Source organism: Dermacentor silvarum, chromosome 10 (assembly GCF_013339745.2).
Source record: "Dermacentor silvarum isolate Dsil-2018 chromosome 10, BIME_Dsil_1.4, whole genome shotgun sequence".
NCBI lineage: Eukaryota > Metazoa > Arthropoda > Arachnida > Ixodida > Ixodidae > Dermacentor > Dermacentor silvarum.
This window is the reverse complement of record NC_051163.1, coordinates 15148391-15167480: the sequence shown is the minus strand read 5'-3', so window position 1 is coordinate 15167480 and position 19090 is coordinate 15148391. Positions and strand designations below refer to the sequence as shown.

Genomic DNA, 19090 nt, shown 5'->3' with positions numbered 1-19090 from the left:
GAACGTGAGCGGAGCCTTGGAAAGCATGAGAAGACACAAGAACTAAGTGCCCGGTTTGGGTGAACACGCTGTCCCTACGTGACGTCACGAAATATTTCGGGTCTAGCTAATAGTTAAAAAATAAACAAGAATATAAAACAGTTATAATCAATATTAAGGGAGCCATAGACTGAACATAACGAGTCTTGAAAACTTTGTATGCACCGAAATTCCCGTCAGGTAAACGTAAAGAGAGTCTTAAGTGTCCTTTAACAACTTCGCGATGCGATTGGGCGTGACCTGTGGCGACTTTTTCAACTGAATTTAATTTTATTTCTCATTCATTGAAACGAGGGCAGGCTGAGACGAAAGGCATAGAGCCTGACAAAGGTTTCAGCCCCCACCCCACAAACGACAGGTTTCACAGCAGATTACGCACATATGCACAATTTTCCAAGTTACAACTTGCATAATATGTTGTCTCGCGCAGCCGGATAGCCACCGTTGTGTGCTTGCGCATAAACTCACCCCCGCCGTTGTCGTAGGCAACGTACGGAAATCTCCAAATATTTCCCAGCCCGATGGACATCCCCGTGCTTGCCAGCAGGAACTCCAGATTGCTGGCCCACTTTTGGCGGGGGACCTCCATCCTGTAACAAGTTTTCGCCGCACAACACCTTTTATGTTTTGGTTTTGGATTCAATTTTATTGTCCAACATATGTTGATTGCCTCCTTTGCAAGAAAACCGCACCAAACAGCTTGACCGAGCCGAGGAGCCACCGTCGGGCGAGAGATCACAACGAACAACAAAATATGATGAAGTGTCGTGATATATAGTCATGATTAAAAGAGCGGATTTGAATTAATCGACGGAACAGCATTTCTATAAAATAATGTGTGACAATGAAGTTGAAGGTTGCCCCACGTAATTTTAGTCAGTCCTTAAAAATATGCAAATTCCACGTGGCTGGACAGAACCAAGGTAATGTTGTTTGCCGTCGCTTGGAGATACTCAGATTATTTTTCGCATTCCGCCTAATTACATAATTACTTTTATTAATCAACTTCTCAAATATCATAATTAAATGAAAAGTGTGAATGAGAAAATTGTGGAGCAACGCGAAAAACTCCCGATACAGCTTTCTGTTGCTCAATACGTGCTACATAAAAGTTTTTCCGAGCGTGAAGGAAGCCCGCGAATACACGCGAAGTGCCTCGAGCGGCCAGTAGCGCGGCAATTTTGCGGGCATTCGCGGGCTTCTTTCACGCAAGGGAAAACACTTATGTAGCACGTGTTGAGCAGCAGAAAGCTGTACCGGGAGCTCTTATGTTGTTCTAAATTTTTTTCCCATTGACAATTTTCATCTAATCATAATATTTGAGAAGTTGATTAATTAATTAAGACTAATTATGTAATTAGGCGGAATGCAATAATCTGAGTATCTCCAAGCGACGGCAAACAACATTACCTTGGTTGTGTCCAGCTACGTGGCATTTGCATATGTTTAAAGTTTGGTGCATGATGTTTGGGACACCCTGTATATTGAATGCGCACAATAGTAAAACACTTGATCATAGGCATACCAGAAATTTTGGACATTGCCTCTGCGGCCATCTGTCGTACGTCATGGCAATGCACCAGCGAAACTTGATGGGCAGTATTTGTACAAATTATATTTCAGAAGGCTGCCTGAATTCCAACAACATTAAGTTAGCAACGTCGAGAGGGTATACCCTCTCGACGTTGCTAACTATGCAAACTGCTAATATATGCCCATCGAATAACGTGCGCATTTACGGCATTTATCCGTAACTTTCGTGCTGTGGTATAGCAGTGTTTTAATCCTGACCAAAGCACTGCTATAACGCAGCAAAGACGTTACGATGAAGTGCAGCAAATACGTATGTTATTAAAAGGGCGTACCCTCTCGACGTTGCTAACTCAAAGTTGCTGGAAATTCAAGCGGCCTTCTGAAATATTTTTCAAAAATGCTGCCGAAATGCTGCATGATTTCATCACCTCAACTAATTTCCTGCCGTCCTCGACTGCACTTCCCTTCCATTCTGTAACTCTAATGATTAACCGGTTGTGCGTACCGGTTATCTACCCTACGCATTACATGACCTGCCCAGCTCCATTTTCTTCTCCTAATATAACTAGAATATCGCGGCTATCCCCGTTTACTCTGCTTCACACCACTCTCTTCCTGTCTCTCTACGTTACACCTAACATATTTCGTATTCCATAGTTCTTTGCGCGTTCGTTAACTTGTTCTCGAGCTTCTTTGTTAACCTCCAAGTTTCTGCCCCATATGTTAGCACCGGTAGAATGCAATGATTGTACGCTTTTATTTTTAACGACAGTGGTAAGCTCCCAGTCAGGCTTTGATAGCGCCTGCCAAATGCACTCCAAACAATTTTATTCTTCTGTAAATTTCCTTCTCACTATCAGGGTCCCCTGTGAGTGCGGACTTAGATAAACGTACTCCTGCACAAGACTCTAGAGGCTGACTGGCGATCATAAATTACTGGGGATGACTTGCAAAAAAAAATTGATGCAACACCGCAGAGGCTTACTGATGACCTTAACCAAGGAAGTGTAAAAGTAGGGTTGAAGATTAATATGCAGAATCCAAAGGTAATGTTCCATAGCCCGGAAAGGAACGAATTCATGATCACGTTTACCCGCTGTGGTTGCTCAGTGGCTATGGTGTGCTGCTGAGCACGAGGTCGCGGGATCGAATCCCGGCCACGGCGGCCGCATTTCAATGGGGGCGAAATGAGAACACACCCGTGTACTTAGATTTAGGTGCACGTTAAAGAACCCCAGGTGGTCCGAATTTCCGGAGTCCCCCACTACGGCGTGCCTCATAGTCAGATCGTGGTTTTGGCACGTAAAATCCCATAATTTAGTTTAATGTTTTTCATGATCACCAGTCAGCATCTAGAGCCTGTGCAGGAGTTCGTTTATCTAAGTCAACTGCTCATAAGGGACCCTGATCATGAGGAGGAAATTGAAAGAAGAATAAAAATGAGCTGGAGTGCATATATGGTAGGTGCTGCCACGGGATAATTGCAAGAGTCATAGCTCGTGGTCAATTGCGTGGCGGCAGAGCTGGTTTTAACGTGCGGACAGGACGGCGCAATCTGAATTCGGAACTCACGACTGCTGTCGCAGTAGAAAAAAAAATGAAAACGCACCTGGCTGATGCCTCCGCGGCCGCTTCGACCAGGCGGGCTCACTGGCTGGCGTGTCCTGTGGAACGGTGGGCAGACCGGACACCAGCACGCGCTGTCTTCTTCTGCTTCTTCCTAGTTTCAGAAACCCCACGTGGACGCGCAAACATGCGCAAGTGTCTGCGTGTGGAGCTGCGGACTTTACAAATTGTAAAGCTAGCTTTTGGTCAAAAAAGCGTGCTGATCGAGCCAATGGCGTCGTGTCCAACCTTTTACATTAATGTATTACGAAACTGAAGACGTAGAAGTTTACTTAAACATTGAATCCATGTGTCATGGCGATTGAAGTGGAACGTTCACCATGCTAAAGTCAATCGAAAGCTAGATAAATAATTATCATAATTACTTTTTCTAAACTTCTTTTACCCATTTTGCGCAAACCACCCCATTATTGGCTGATCCCCCACGGTGGGTATGTGCCACTTGTTGAACAACAACAACAACAACAACAACAACAACAACAACAACAACAACAACAACAACAACAACAACAACAACAACAACAACAACAACAACAACAACAACAACAAGTACCACGGCCGATCCCCCTCGTGGATGTGAGCCATATGTGTGGAGAGAGAGACGTTTTAATGGCAGGAAGGTGCAGAGTGAATGCAGAGTGAACCTGAATTAAATGTATCGAGGCCACAACAGCAGCCACAAGGCCAAGTTGGTTCGTTGGCAGTTCAGCAGAATGCATCAACGGCCCTAGATGGTGCGTATTGCTAATAAACTTTAGCGCACACAACACGACACAAGAAGGCAGGAAGGCGGCAGGAAGGCGGCAGGACAAGGCCTTCTTGTGCCGTCCCGTTTGCGCTAAAGTTTATTGCGGATGGTTGGTTGTTGTTCAGCGTAATAGTGCAACCCAGTTTGGGGGATCGGCCAAGAATGGGGCTCTAGAAAGTGCCAAGAAGGTGAAAAGAAATTTACTGGAATACACGTTCAGACGAAGTTGATAAGTGGAAGTTTTGAAATCAGTAGCTAGGTGGTACCGATTAAGCGTATGCGTTGGATAGTAATAACTAGATAAATCATGTAAAAAATTTATGCAAGAAACTCCACGCGTGGCGCTATATTCACACAAGATTGTCTCAATATGTATGTCGTGGGTTCGATTCTGGCTAGCACAAGTCAACTTTTAAAGATTTTTTTTTTCTCACCGAAGAGCTGCACATACACAGTGGCGCATAACCAGTGACTCAAGTTGCTCTAACAGTTTGTTTTGAGCCCTGTTCCCTCAGCACAGCAGCCGGATGCTATATCCAAATTATACCATGGACTACCGAGTGACCCGGTTGGCGGGAAAACGGTTACAGACCCATCCCGACAGATATATAGGCACATAGTCCCTTAAGAGATCGTGAAGCTCCCAAAGAATGCTAATCGCGTTAAAAGCTACGAAATCCCCGTATTGACGCTTGTGTAGCGTGTTCTAAGCGCACGTTTAAAGAACACCAGGTCGTCAAAAGTAATCCAGATGCCTCAACTATGCGTTCTTCATAAACCACTGTGCAGTTTTGGGACGTTAAATTCGACAACCTAACTTAAATTTATGCACCTGTAAACATAAGTTTGTAATATCCCGTAAGGCAGGCTTTGGAAGTAAAAAAAGAGAAAGTGGAGTCCGGTGTGTCATTGTATTCCAGACGGCGAAGAAGAGAACGAAGAAGACTTGCGAAAATGGCCGCATATCAACCATCTTCCACGGCGCAACTCCGAGGAGAGTCAACGACGACAGAGCCGGAGGTGACACGTACTCCAGAGCTCGGCAACAAGGATAGGCCCCCGGCGCATGGTTCGTCCTCGAAGCTGGCCGGCGCACCAGACGTGCTCGAGGACGGTCGAGCTCTGTACCTGGGCACCCGCCGCCAGCAGGTGACGTCGGCCATCTTCTTCCTGCTGCTCGTGGTCTCCTGGCTGGCCGTCGTCCTGACGCATGCCACGGGGAAGCACTCTGGCGACGTCGCGGTCCGGCCGCCGCCGAGTCACATGAGCGACTACCCTCTCCCTCCTGATGGCGCGGACCGACTCTTCTCAGCGGCTGCTAACGAGACCAAAGGCAACGCGAGGTATATAAATATTTGTGGATCGCATGCTGCGTCTGGTGTTACAAAGGAGAAGGAAAGAGAGAGGGAATGGCGTGGAGGTTAGCCAGTGTAAATACCGGCTGGCTACCCTGTGCTGGAGAAAGACAACGAAAGGTGATAAAAGGAGGGATGTGGTAAAAGAAAGAAGAAACTAAAGGCACCGCGAGGTATATAAATCTTTGTGGCACATATGCTGCGTCTGGTGTTACGAAGGAGGGGAGAGAGGGAATAATATGGAGGTTAGCCAGTGCAAATACTGGCTGGCTACCGTGTGCTGACGAAAGACAATGCCAACGAGAGTTGATATAGGAGGAGAGAAGGGGTAAAAGATGGAAAGAAGGAAAATAAAGGCACCGCGAGGTATATAATTAGTATTGTGGATCGCATGCTGCATCCAGTGTTTCAAAGTAGGAGGAAAAAAATCGGGAGGTTGCACGCGAGTATGTGGTAATCGGTGTTCAGCGAAGCCTACTTTATCGTTTACTGAAATCTCTTCATTTTTCGTTGATCGCATCTGTGCAGCCCAGCGCTGCTCGCTTTTTGCACGCTGTGGTTCCAGTCTGTTCGCTTAACTTCTTTCTCAACACTCGGCTACTTCCGTTGCCGACTACACTTCTCAGTAGCCGACTTCTTGACTTCTTGCCTCTTGTTCTGCTTGTATATTTGGACACATTCCTAGTGGAGCGGACTCCTTGCTGGGACGTCGGCCAATAAATGTTTATATGCCCAATGCGCACACCAAGTGGTCCAGGTTGTATATTCAGGAACTTATACCCAGTGGTACATATGCAGTGGCCCAAGTTACTGCATTATCGGCAAGACAGCAGCTAGTAGCAGCACCAGCAGCGGGAAAGGTGAAGGAGGACGCAAAAAAAAATCTTCACTTTAAAGCGATTGAAATAGCTAGTACCAGAGATTCTTCTTTCATTAATGCGAAAGCATTATATGGCTCATGAAGCTGAAAATCCGGTGGCCTGGTTGGAGCTGGTCAAAAAGTCACGAGGTCACAGAGACAGACCGCGCGCCAGGTGATGCTTCCATTGGTGGAAGTGCTAGCGACGCCGCGTGCGCTTCCGCCAATGAGAGAGGGGTGATTCCGATGGAAGAACAAGTCACGTGGTCACAGAGACAGACCGCGCCGGTGTTTCAGCGAACACTTTCAAAAATTCTTAAAGGTTGCCGTGGCAGGTAGCACAATTCTAGTTCATGAGCTGGTCTACACGAAGAGGCGGACATTACTTGCACAAGAAATTGAAATGCGTAATCAAATAATTAACAAAAATTACTAATTAAGATTTAACTAATTACCTGATGACCCATATTGCAATTTACTAATTCTAGCCGTGGAGTTCGCAAGGCGGATCCACTTGGAACGAATTCTCGGGATGGCACCAGTTTCAAGATATTAATCCCCGAACTTTGCGGAGAAATGCATTGGCGTTCCAGTTAGTTTCTTAACAAAACGTCGGTTTATGCATTGAAGCACCAAATTAACTGGAACGCCAATGCATTTCTCCACAAAGTTCATGAATTAATACCTCGAAACTGGTGTCATCCTGAGAATTAATTCCAAGTAGATCCGCCTTGCGAACTCCACGGCTACAATTTGTAAATTGCAATATGGGCCATCAGGTAAATAGTTAAAAACTTAATTAGTGAACTTTTGTTAATTAGTCGATTATGCATTTCAATTTTGTGTGCAAGTATAATGTCCGCCTCTTCGCGTAGACCAGCTCATTAACTAGAATTGGGCTATCTCTCACAGACAACTTTAAATAAATTATGGAAGTGTTCGCTGAAACACCCTGTATATAGCGCCGCTGCCAGTCGGTGCGGTGATTTCGGTGAGTTCTATCGTGCGCTCCGATGTACCAACATTCGACTTCTCATTCAGTAGCTGCGCCTTTTTACGTCCGCGCGAGTACGCAAACGAGGCCGTCGCAATGCTCTCGCATTCATCCACGCAGGGATACCTAAGTGCTCATTATTTTTTGTCTAGTCATTGAGCCGTTGGCATTGCATGTTTCTGGCCTTCGCTCGCGCAGTTTTCGTCAGTGGTTCCTGTTACTGGCTGTGGCGTATAACGTATAATTTCTCTTCCGTAACAAATGTAAGCAGGCTAGTCACATTTATGTGCAGTTCGAGAATACGTTGTGGCTTCAAGACAGGAAGCGGACAGATGGAGGCACGGCATTCTCGTACAACGCACGCACTTCTAGCTATGAATTAATTATTAATAACCAACTAGCCCAAGGCTCCACCCTTGTTAGCTTCTAACTCTAGTAGCCCACTTGTGTATAGTAGCCTGTTGTATAGCCCAACGCTGGTATCCTGTACGCCGACTCTTAATACACCCCTTGTCTGCTAACGTTGCTACTTGCAACGCTTGTTGTGTTTGCTCTGCCTGTCCCCTGTGCCCTTTTGCGCTGAAACCGCAATGGTTAGGTTAGGTCTTGGTTAGGCCGCGTAGTGCGAACAAAAAACTGCGCCTGGCGATGACGTCACCGCTCGGCGAGGTTACCCTCGCCACAGCGCGAGGCGCTGCCGACGTATCCGGCGTTCGTCGGCGTGCCCCGGCTGCAGCCGGCGTCCAGATGCGACATGCTGCATTTCGCGCCGAACTCGTCACCCAGCGTCATCCGCGTTTCTTCAAACAAGATGGGCTGGTGAAGTGCTTAACTTTCGCTGATGGAGCGTCCCCGTGCCGAGCGCGCTCGCGCGTCAGCGCTACGTCGGACTATAAAGTGGCCTTTAGAAGACAGCGCGCCGACCCCGAGTATCGTCTCGATATTCGGGGTCGGCTAAGTTTGCCTAAGAACCAGCCAAGATAAACCAAGTTAAGCAAAGTTAAAGCTAAGAACCAAACGAAGTTAAGCAAAGGAAAGCAAAGTTAAAGCTCGGGAAGGACCACTAGCTTCGCTGTTTGCCCAGTCTTCGCACCACTTAGTGTGAATCTGACACCATTTTTTTTTTTCAGCGCGACGCCAACTGCGCATCGCTCTATAAGCGGGGCAACAAAGCAAACCAAGTCGACGGCTCGGCCGAGAAGATCGTCCGCCACGACCTCTGCTTGGAGTCGCTTACAACTGTGGCGGCAGTCCTTACGGAACAGAACGGCATCGGCTTCGTACTCCGGCCAAGAAATGGTAAAGCCTACAATATCGCACTTTAACTCCCTACTTCGGGCCTGTATCATGATGTGAAGTTATGCGAGCTATAGATACACTCGGTGAGAACCAAATAGAGAGAGAGAGAGAGAGAGAGAGAGAAATAACTTCATTCGTGAAAAATAGGGTTAAGGGGGCCGGAGGGTGGGTCCTCAGTCCAGGACTCCAATGGCCATCGCCACGCGCCGTGCCTCGTCGAGGATGCTCAGTCGAGTCTCCAGGTCAGTCTGGGCGAAGATGGCTGCCCAAGGCTCCCTAAAAGAATTTTTGCGCTAATTGGGGTAAAATACTAATTGGCTGGGGGCGCATGTCTCCTTCTCACGTGTACCCCAGGCAAGACAATCAGAACTTCAGCAACAGACGAAACGGACATGTCTACTAGATCGAAACTTACAGAATACCCCCACAGCTATAGTGCCAACGTGCGCTCCTAGTACGTACAGTGCTTCATCCAGTGCTGCAGTGATGGGTACATGTATGTCATTCTGAATTTCGTCCTGTTGGCTTAGAAAAACCTCTCTTGGTTTATTATTATGGCGTAAGTAGCGCTGCTTAGGTGGTACACACAGGGAGACTGACACGCAAACACAATACGGACGGAGACCTTGCTCAAGGTCTGTGCGCAAGGTGTGTGTCCGTATCGTGTTTGCGTGGCAATAGTGTCCCACGTGTATGTCACCTTAGCAGCGCCATACATACGCTATAAAGTCACACTACCAACTAGCCCAGTCGAAGAACTTCTCTCGTCGTTCATCGTTTCAACCTAATCTCAGTCATCGCAAATTTGCTGTGAACTCGAAATCAAAGGCTTGACATTAGGTTTAATAAGATGCCGTACACGACACCTCGAGAATATATTTGCCCATCGAGGCAACCGGCCCGTTCGCGCTTTGACGTCCAGGAGAGTTCGTCCGAGCTCAAGAAGAACCTGTGGTGTGGCTACAACGGCAGCGACTCCCGGTTCAGGCCGCACCATTTGCCCCTGCACTTGTGCTCTGCAGTGGTGCTCTGCTGCCTGCCCCTGACGGCGCCGGCCGGGGAACCGTCGGCCCCCAACCTCCGCTTTGCCGACTTCCTGAAAATACAGGACACCAACAGGACCACGAGGTGGGTATAGCGCAGCAGACTGTTATAAGGGAGATTAAATTTGTCCGTAAACTTCCGAACATTTGCGGATTGCCGGGTTGCCGAAGCTGTGGACGGCAGACGATAATGATGATGATTTATTGGCTTCCCCTTTAATACGGGCGGTGAAAAATAGTCACCCAGCCTGCTTGAGTTTATCACGTACGCTATACCCTCCTGAGACCCGAACGCAACTATGGGACATAAGTGCTCTTCAAGGTGGCTTTTATTGTATTGTTTGCTGTTATGTTATGAACTTGAAAAACAATTCTAAAATTTGAATGATGCCCTAATCTGCGTCTCCATGTACGTGAAAAAATAACTATCTCCATCATCTCAACATCATCAACAACATCATCTCCATCATCTCTCCATCATCAACAAGATGAGGCACATGTATACACATGTGCCTCATCTTGTTGCTAATGTTTGCTCTGGTATGCTTTTGTCCTTAGGCAACTAGTTCCAGCCCCTAATAGCAAAGCACTGCCATTTGTGTTATCGTGCAGATTTTCCCTTCTAATTTCTTTCTTCTCATTCTTGTAAATCTCCATGGTCATTTCTGTTTCCATTATTTGCATCCAATTCACTGTCCCTGTTTCTCTCACTTTCTTTCTGATGACTCCGGGTTGTCTATTTACCCTTTCCATTATCCTGTACTTGGTTGCCAACTTTCTTGACCTCTTCCTCTATTTTGTGTCCGAGCTTTTTTAGGGGTATGACTCGCTCTTAAATTGACAACACGTAATAACTCGTCTCTTCATTAAAGATCATAATTCCCGATTTCTGTGTGCTAAACTTGCGGCCTAGATTTGTCCCTGCGTTGCCACAGATATTCGGAAGTTCCTGTAAATCTCTTGTATTGTCCGCTAGATACATAGTCCACCTTCTATGTCCATTGCAAGTCATCATCATCATCGGATTTTTATGTCCATGCAGGGCAGATCTCCAATTACCCCTTGGAGCGTATCCAACTTGCGCCTGTCATCCCGCATCCATTTGTCCATTACGCATGTAAGATAAATCAAACTCTAATTCACAGTTTTCCAGTCTTCCATTACAAGGACGAAAGAAGGAACTGACACCTATTGGAGAATCTTTCAACTGCTTCACTTTTAAACAAATTTTCACGCATGCGCAGTGACGGAGTTAACAATCAGTATAGTCAGCAGCGTCTTTTTTTTTTTTCGGGAATAATAAATAAACTTAACCAGCAACAAGATTCACTGTGTATTTTGTTTTTGTTCTATATAGACCGAGTCTACTGGTGGCCCTGGGTGGTCCCCAACAGGATGCCGGGGTGCTGCGCTCGCTAGCGCAGCGTGACCACGGCAACGCCTCCAAGAGGCTCGCCGTCCACGTGCTCCATTTCGTCGAGTTCAACCGGCTCGACGGCGTGCTCCTCTACACGCTGCACTGTGAGTGAATGGATCGCACCGCTTGCGTTGTAAAATTAGCGTTTAGCTTCGAACTCGTCGGTGCGTGAAATGTTGGCTATAGTTTAACCGGTCAACTGACGGGATAAGAAGTGCGAATATGTTTATTCGATTGGTTTTCCTTTCGCCTTATTTGTCCCAAATGAACGCTAAGCCAAGCATGAAAATATTCGAATACAGAGTCAGAAAAATACAGGATTGGTAAAACAATTTCGCTGATCTGCCAATGTGAAGAGCAATAAAATGAAATCTTTTTTTTTTTAATGCGTGTGGTCGCAGTACGTTTGGCGCCGGGCAGAAATGTATTGAACAGTGAAATTTTAACAATACTAAATACCGAAAGAGAAAATCTGCAATAGTGCATAAATATAGCAAGGCGCGGACTGGGTTAGTTGGCATTCGTTCAGTTGAAAGAGGAGAAGACAGAAGCAGCTACGACTAGGTGTTTATTTCCCTGAATTTTTCAGTGTGCACACAACGCATCCGCACGTTGATGGCAGCTCTGAGGTCTTCGCGTGCACATTCCTGACAGTGCTTGAGACGACGTACTGGTATTGATGAAAAGAAGATGAACACCGTTGCGTTAGATATTATAGTGACTTCTGGATCGACTCGCAGGTGGACCGGATGAGGTAGCCATCTACCGGGCGCTGTACGAGCGCCTGGACTACCACGGCTACACCGCCGCCGTGACGTGTCCGGATGGCGAAGGCGGACCGCGGATGTTCGCAGAAGCTAAGCTGGGTCCCGTCGTGCTGATACCGGCTTCGGCGAACTCCAGCAGGACCCAGTGTCCGGTACACCACACCTTAAAATCACTCGAAAGCTGTTCAAGCCACACTAAAGGGAAATACTATAGATAATGTTTAGACTGGTAAGGTGTTTTTTTTCCTCGAAACGCTATCTATCCATTATCATTTGACGGGGCGGGATTTGAATAGAAAATTTCACATGGAAACCCTGATGCCGGTACACCACTGTGAGGTCGTGGATATATTCATGGAAAACAGGTATATGTATTACCATGGCTTCAAGAAAAACTTCATCATACTGAACTAACATAGTGTTGTCGTTCAGTATCCCTCTAATAATGTTGCCTTGGTTAATGGACGGGCTTTATTTCAGTGAGAAGCCCGTTGTCGAAGACGTATGCGATGGTGTCAACGTACGGTGACGAGTCGATATTGCAGCTGGAGCGTCCCTGAAGTATAGCTGTGACGTTGTAAAACGTTTACGGTCACGCTGCTGTTCGCGTCTGCGCAGCGGGGCCTCGCCCGACGCGTGCTGGATGATGGCGACAGCGCGGCCGACGTGATGCTGGGCGTCCGGCTCTCGGGCGTCCGATACACGTTTCCTGAAGGCGGCGAAGCGATTGGCCGGGAAGGAGCCGCCGCGTCGCTCGTCAGTAGCGCGGCCTACAGGGACGTCTGCCTCGCCATCAGGTATACGAGTCCCACGACGCTGCCACCTGTCACTGAAAGCGGGGCCAAAGTTTGTTTTGGAAAGAACGCAACTTTCGTAGAGCAATGCTAACCCTACACGCGCATCTTTTCGGTCATCTGTATGCCTCTGCAGAGTGCCGGATGAGGAAAGATGCATAGACATGTTTCAAAAGTACGAAAAACCATGCTTGCTTACTTTAAGGTGGCAGCCTGTTTGTGGTACTATCGACCAAAAAAAAAAGTTTACGGACCAAGGTATCTGACAAAAAGCTGAATGTCTCCGCAGCCTCTAAACGCAGCCTGGTTATCCCATTTCCAGCCTCTACTGATATATGCGAACAACATTGTGATGTATGGTTTTACTGGCTACTTTAAAGGCTGCTCGGATATTTAGCGTTTTCTGAGATCCCGTGGTCCGTAAACTTTTTTGGTCGATAGTACATGTACTTCATGTACCGTTTCTGCGTGCCTGTAAAGCTGGCTTCTGTACAATAACAGGCTTCTTGAGGTGAAGCCCATGCTGCTCAAAGTAATAACCTGGAAAGTTGGAAAATGTGTGCGTGCGTGTGATCGACAACGTTGCAGTATCAATGGTAAACTTCATCATGGATAAACCAGCAATAAATTAGAGACGGCGGGCTAGCCGGAGTAAAGTTTAGATTCCGAGACATGAAGTTCGAATAGCTGCACCACTATCTGTGACCGGTACCACCAGGACACCGGGCTCAAGTCAAGAGGTAAGATCTCGCGACGCAACGGGCGTCGTGAATATTCCGTAACGGATTATGAGCGCTGACGTATTATTCAGAAATACGTTACCAGCTCCCATTTGAATGGAACACAAGGAACATACCTAGACTCCACAAACGCTGAACTACAACCCAAAATGTCGTACTCGTGTTAGCATGTTTCGCAATCCTAGCAACTAACCCCATATAGCAGCATTCGCTGACTTAGTGTTTCTGCGGGCTGTAAGGGGAGCTTGGCACCAAACGTCAGAGCCGCCATTTTAAAGTGCCACTATCACGGTGAAAAAGCTCCTGCTTAATCTTATCACTTTTCTACCAATTATCTCAAGCAGTGCTTTCGAAACTGCAGATACGAGTCCTAAATATTGGCCGCGATGTCTCTGTGTGTCCTGAATGAGTATTGTTTGACGTCATCGCGACCGCCATGATGGTGTGCAGCTATAATAGTAAAGAGCATCACGTTGTGCCAATGCGCTCATCTCCAGCGGTACTTTGTAAGATGTGAATGCGGCAACAATACGCCAACTTGGAACACCATGTGTAGCGCAAGCCAGACGAGCACACGATAAGAGCACATGACCACACAGACATGGCTCTATGTGTTTATGTACTCTTATATCATCTCCTCGCCTCGCGAGCGCTACACTTGTATTCCAATATGGCATACCAACAAGCCCGCATTGCGACACAAACAATATGGCGTCCTGTGACCCTACGTGAATGCTCTTTACAAGAAGAACACTATGCTGATGTTACTGAGGAGATATATGCTCATGTAAGGTTCTTAAGAAGTTTCAAGGTAGCGCCATTCTTTCATCTAGCAGCCATCCTCCTCATCCTTACGCTCTCTCCCATTGCTCTCTCGTCACTGACTGGCCTAACGTGGTCACGTGGAATTTCTACGTGACCGCACTGATCACTAGCGCCTCCAAAGGGCTAGAAAGTTTTTTTTTTGTTTTTTTGTTTTTTTCACGTGGCATAGTTTACGCCAACCTACGCATGAATAAGGATTTACTGCACGGAATACAGATGAATATAGTACGAGACAAACTAAAAGCTAGTTGCTTGGAAACTTTTGGCGGTGCTAGCGGCGTTCCATGTAGGAGGAGGGGAGCGGGGAAGAGAATGGGCGCTACCTTGAAACGATACCTTCTAGACCATTATACTTGAAACTTATCTGGGGACCACATGCTCATGGCGACAACAGCGCCCCGTGTCAGGACACTGGTTTGTCAAATGGGGTGTCGAGACAGAGGTGAAAGCGCGTGCTGACGCCCGGTTGATGGAATCCTGACATGTCATTTTCGACTTCTATCGTTATTATATCGCCCATATATATACCAACTAGCTCAACTCTCTGTAGTTCTAACCAACTTTACCCCGTGTCTCATTTATTGCAGGGACCACGGCTGGTCGGGCTACGGCAGCCCGACGGGCGAGTGCGTGGTGGCGCATCGAAACCGCACCTGGATGGCTGCGCTGACGCCCTGGGCGCTGGGCGTCCGCCGCGTGGTGGGACGCTTCGCCAAGACCGGGGTCGTCGTGCTCGACGTGGACGCCGACGACGCGAGCAGCGCGTGCGGGGCGCGGTCCTTCCCGCTCACCGACGCACTTCACAGGCTTCTCTAGCCAGCCCGACTTCCTCGGTCGTTTCATCTTCGTTTACCGCTACGTTCATCGTCCTCGAAGCTCCACGGGAGTGCAGACAACAAGATTTCACTGTTTATCAGACAGTATAGCAGTAGTATCAGTCCAGATTAAACAAGTAGAAATAAAAAGAATAACTGGTCGGTATCATCATTCATTCATTTTATGCGTTTTCCAAGGGCACCATAAGTGCCACCATACGTACAGTTGGTCACATAAGCTTACGGCACACAAAACTTGCGAGAAAGCTCGAAAAAGCTGCGCGCTAATATACTGGACTTTAATGCGGACGTTTATTGCGATAGCAATTATATGGACACGCCAGGCGCATTTCTGCCGTCCGTCGCCGTGATGTTCCATATAAATGTTCCGTGAGGTTCCTCACTACAGCGTTCCGACAGCGAGATTCCGCGGGCATCGAGTGAGATATGTGCTCATGTTTGTTAGTACGCGCGTGGCACCATGATTGTTAATTTAGCTGTAAGCCTATGTTTACACTGCCGATAAAACTGCTATCCTTGTTTCGTATAGCTGTCTACTAATTTGCTATCGCAATCGATGCATCGCCTTTCGGGAGAAATTGCGACTTTTTTTTCACCTTTCCCGTGAGGCGTGTAGCCGTCAAGCTGATGCGCTCATTAGACGTCAAACACATTGGTGCGGCTATTTTGATGCATTAGAAGAGCGTTGGTCATTGTAGCTGGGTAAAGCCTGACGTTGATTAGCCGATGCTCTGCTTGAATCTTTAGTCGCCTCAACGACAACTTTGCCTTTTATTGCGATAGCAGTTATATGGACACTCCAAAGCAGATTTCTGCCATGGCGTCGCCGTCGTCGTCGCCGTCGCCGTCGCCGTGAGGTTCCGTATGACGTCAATGGAGATGAAATCGTCGCCGCGCGCCGCCGAACGCTGTATGTGCGAGTGAAAGGGGAGAGGACGCGCGCTTTCACGGGGAGTGAACCCACGGCGGAGAACAAACGCGCGTTCTGCGCCGTGCTCCCTTAAAGGCTGCAGAAGTAGGCGTCTCTTTCCTCCTTTACAATCACCATATATTTGGAGCCTGCGATATTTCAGTGACTCCTTTTGGTGACAAATAAGCGGTAGCTTGTCCTGATAAAATTTTTGTCCAAGATCAATGTATCGCTCCACTTTATCCCAAGGGGGTTATTTGGGCCTCAATATGTCGTTACTGTGAAAGAGATGCCGAAGAGCGTAAGCTCCACGTCATCTCAGCAATCTGGGCACATTAAAGCAACAAAATGTGGTAAAAAAAAGTATATTTCGTCTCTGATTTTGGGCAGAAACGAAGACATCTCTTGAGGTCCAGATACGAAGAATAAAAAGCAGCAGCAGCTGTACCTTAAACACAAAACCATACGAGAGAAAAAAAAGAAAGAAAGAAAGAAAAAGAAAGAAAGGAAGAAAGAAAGAAAGAAAGAAAGAAAGAAAGAAAGAAAGAAAGAAAGAAAGAAAGAAAGAAAGAAATAGAGAAAAAGAACGGGTATACGACGAACATGACGTCATTACACAAAAGACGCAACCATGGCCGCTGGCTCTTTGCCAAGCAGAAAATATATCGGTAAGGAGACTTAAGAGATCGGTCCTTGAGAGTAATTAATTTTCATAGCTATTATAACGCATTTTTTGGGTGCTCGGCGAATTTCGCGACACTATATGTGGAAATCTCTTGCGGAAATGGCCTTCGTGCGCAGTTCAGCAGCATGAGGACTTCTACCGGCGTCTTCGGCACATACTGACTCCGAAATAGCAATATTAGGTTGATTATGTAAGGTAAATAAATGTTTATTATTGATGTTAACTGATTGTGTATAGAGTGCTTATCTCACAAATTCTGACGTTCGCAGGCGTCAATAATGTGTCACCGAAAGAGTGACATTTTTGGTTCTACTGCACTTCTTTCGAATACTTACTGGAAGGAGCCTAGAATTACATTGTGTTCGTTCAACCCCCCCCCCCCCCCCCGCTATAGCACGTACAATACATCAGTATTATAGCTGTTCACCGCATTACGATTATGATGATACTCAACTATGACACGTTCCCACTTCGCGTGACAGACCGAGAGTCGGAAGGCAGGAGGAACAGCAATATTAACGATACGTTTCCAAATCAATCTAAATTACAAGAGCTATTAGAGAATGAGAGCTACTACAGGACGATTGTATTAATTATTATTATTATTATTATTATTATTATTATTATTATTATTATTATTATTATTATTATTATTATCATCATCATCATCATCATCATCATCATTTAACCATACTGCGGGCCAATTCTTTGGCCTACAGTATGGACCGTCACGCGAAGTGGCGACGTGTCACAGTTGATTACCATCATAATTATAATGCGGTGAAACGCTCCAATACTGATTTGGAGAAAATAACTGAAATGAAACAAGCAGTGAATAGGTATAAAAAAGAAGAAAAAAAAAGAAACAGCACCGAAAGCTTCCTGTAAACTTCGTCTCTCTTTACCACATAAACTTACTTTTTATTAAAGTACTATAACGAAAGCTGTGAATCGAACTTTATGTGTTCGTATGCCCGTTCCAGTGACGCAGAGTATCGCCCTGTTGTCATGCGCAGGAAAAACATTTGCACCCACTGTTGTCACTCCTCACGTGGGTCCGCATTTTCCAGTAATTTTCAGTCATCTCAGTTGATGCAGAAGAAGAGAAGAAAGAGGATACGCTCCCCTATTCAATTTTAGGCAACAGCAACAACATCAAGATGGTGAGTTCCTTGAATCGAGCCGCTTCCTTTGCCACTTACACAATGTTCCACTTCACTCGCGCGCACATCACGTCACGTAAAGTCGACGCAGTTCACACACTCTTGTGAACTTTCGACTGTTTCTCTATACCCTCCATGGCGAGTTCTTTCAACCTAGTGTCATCCTTTGAGACTGCAAAGCAACTTTGCACTGTCGCCTGCCTGTGCACACCCCACGTATGCTTGACTATTGTACGTTTATTAACTTAGATATCATAAGCAAATACCCTAAAGGCCCCGAGGAGGCATTATATAGGGATGGGGAAGCGGAGGCTGATTCTAATGTCAAGCAACACTACAAGAAAATCGAGACGAATATCCCTGTCAGTACACAGAAAGAAATAAAAATTATGCGCGTTTGATGAACACCAATAGAAAATATACAGGGTGTCCCAACCATCATGCACCAAAATTTTAAAATATGCAAATGCCACGTTTGCTGTCCAGAACCAAGGTAATGTTGTTTGCCGTCACTTGAAGATGCTGAGATAATTTGTTGCCTTCCGCCTAATTACATAATTAATCGTAATCAATTAATCAACTTCTCAAGTGTTAGATTAAAAGTGTGAATGAGAAAATTGTAGAGGAACATGATAACCTCCCATACAGCTTTCTGTTGGTTGCTCAATATGCGCTACTTAGAAGTGTTTTTCCAAGCATGAAAGAGTACACGCAATACACGCAATATTACACGAATACACGCAATATTGCCGCGCTACTTTGCGTGTATTCGCGGGCTTCTTTCACGCTCGGAAAAACACTTTTATGAAACGCGTATTGAGCAACAGAAAGCTGTATATACTGACAAAAAGAATGGTACAAAATTGAAACATCATATTAAGTATAACATCGATTATGAAACCGTAAAGAGCAGAGTAGAAAATTTTAAATATCCAGCTCGATATACGGTGATACAGACATATCAAACACAATTACAGGCGTAAATACCGAAGGTATGCACGTTTACAGAAGGTATATTTACTTTCTAGAAATTTTAATAAGGTACATGTCTTAAAAGGATATGCATCGGGATGCACTAAGACATGAAGGAAACATGACAGAGGCGTCACAGGAAGATAAAGATATATGAGGAGCGGGTAGATGAACAGAATGGGTGAATAAGTGAACTGAAGCTTTAGCTCGGGGCCAACTCCGATTTCCATATTCAAATACATGTTATACGCAGAAATGCTCTCGTCAGACGATTGCTGAACTGATTTGAATAAAATTTGTTGCATGTAAAAATTAAAGCTGAATTCTATCGACTACAGAAAGCAGAATAACAATTTAGGGCAACAATCTTTTTTAAACAAAAATTACCGGAAATGAGCAAGTTAGCAAAAGAAACAAATCTGAAACTCAGTACCGAAACCATACATCACAGTTCTGTATACCGCATTTGTTAAAACATCTAAATT

At 46.0% G+C, this 19090-nt stretch overlaps 2 protein-coding genes across 2 annotated transcripts in view; one reads left to right on the top strand and one right to left on the bottom strand.

The window, feature by feature from the left end:
* The window catches only part of LOC119466075 (sodium- and chloride-dependent glycine transporter 2), a 29249-nt gene extending 25980 nt beyond the window's left edge, over positions 1 to 3269 (bottom strand). Inside the window, exons 1-2 of the mRNA XM_037726561.2 lie at positions 3182 to 3269; positions 508 to 629 (exon numbers count right to left, since the gene is read on the bottom strand). Of these exons, the coding sequence (XP_037582489.1) occupies positions 508 to 628 (121 nt within the window). The 5' untranslated portion in view covers position 629; positions 3182 to 3269. The remainder of the gene's footprint in view (positions 1 to 507; positions 630 to 3181) is intronic.
* LOC119466653 (uncharacterized) overlaps positions 1 to 15642 on the top strand; it is a 67723-nt gene extending 52081 nt beyond the window's left edge. Inside the window, exons 10-16 of the mRNA XM_049657469.1 lie at positions 4867 to 5289; positions 8285 to 8453; positions 9376 to 9581; positions 10854 to 11017; positions 11654 to 11832; positions 12299 to 12477; positions 14627 to 15642. Of these exons, the coding sequence (XP_049513426.1) occupies positions 4867 to 5289; positions 8285 to 8453; positions 9376 to 9581; positions 10854 to 11017; positions 11654 to 11832; positions 12299 to 12477; positions 14627 to 14855 (1549 nt within the window). The 3' untranslated portion in view covers positions 14856 to 15642. The remainder of the gene's footprint in view (positions 1 to 4866; positions 5290 to 8284; positions 8454 to 9375; positions 9582 to 10853; positions 11018 to 11653; positions 11833 to 12298; positions 12478 to 14626) is intronic.
* The last annotated feature ends 3448 nt before the right edge of the window (positions 15643 to 19090 follow it).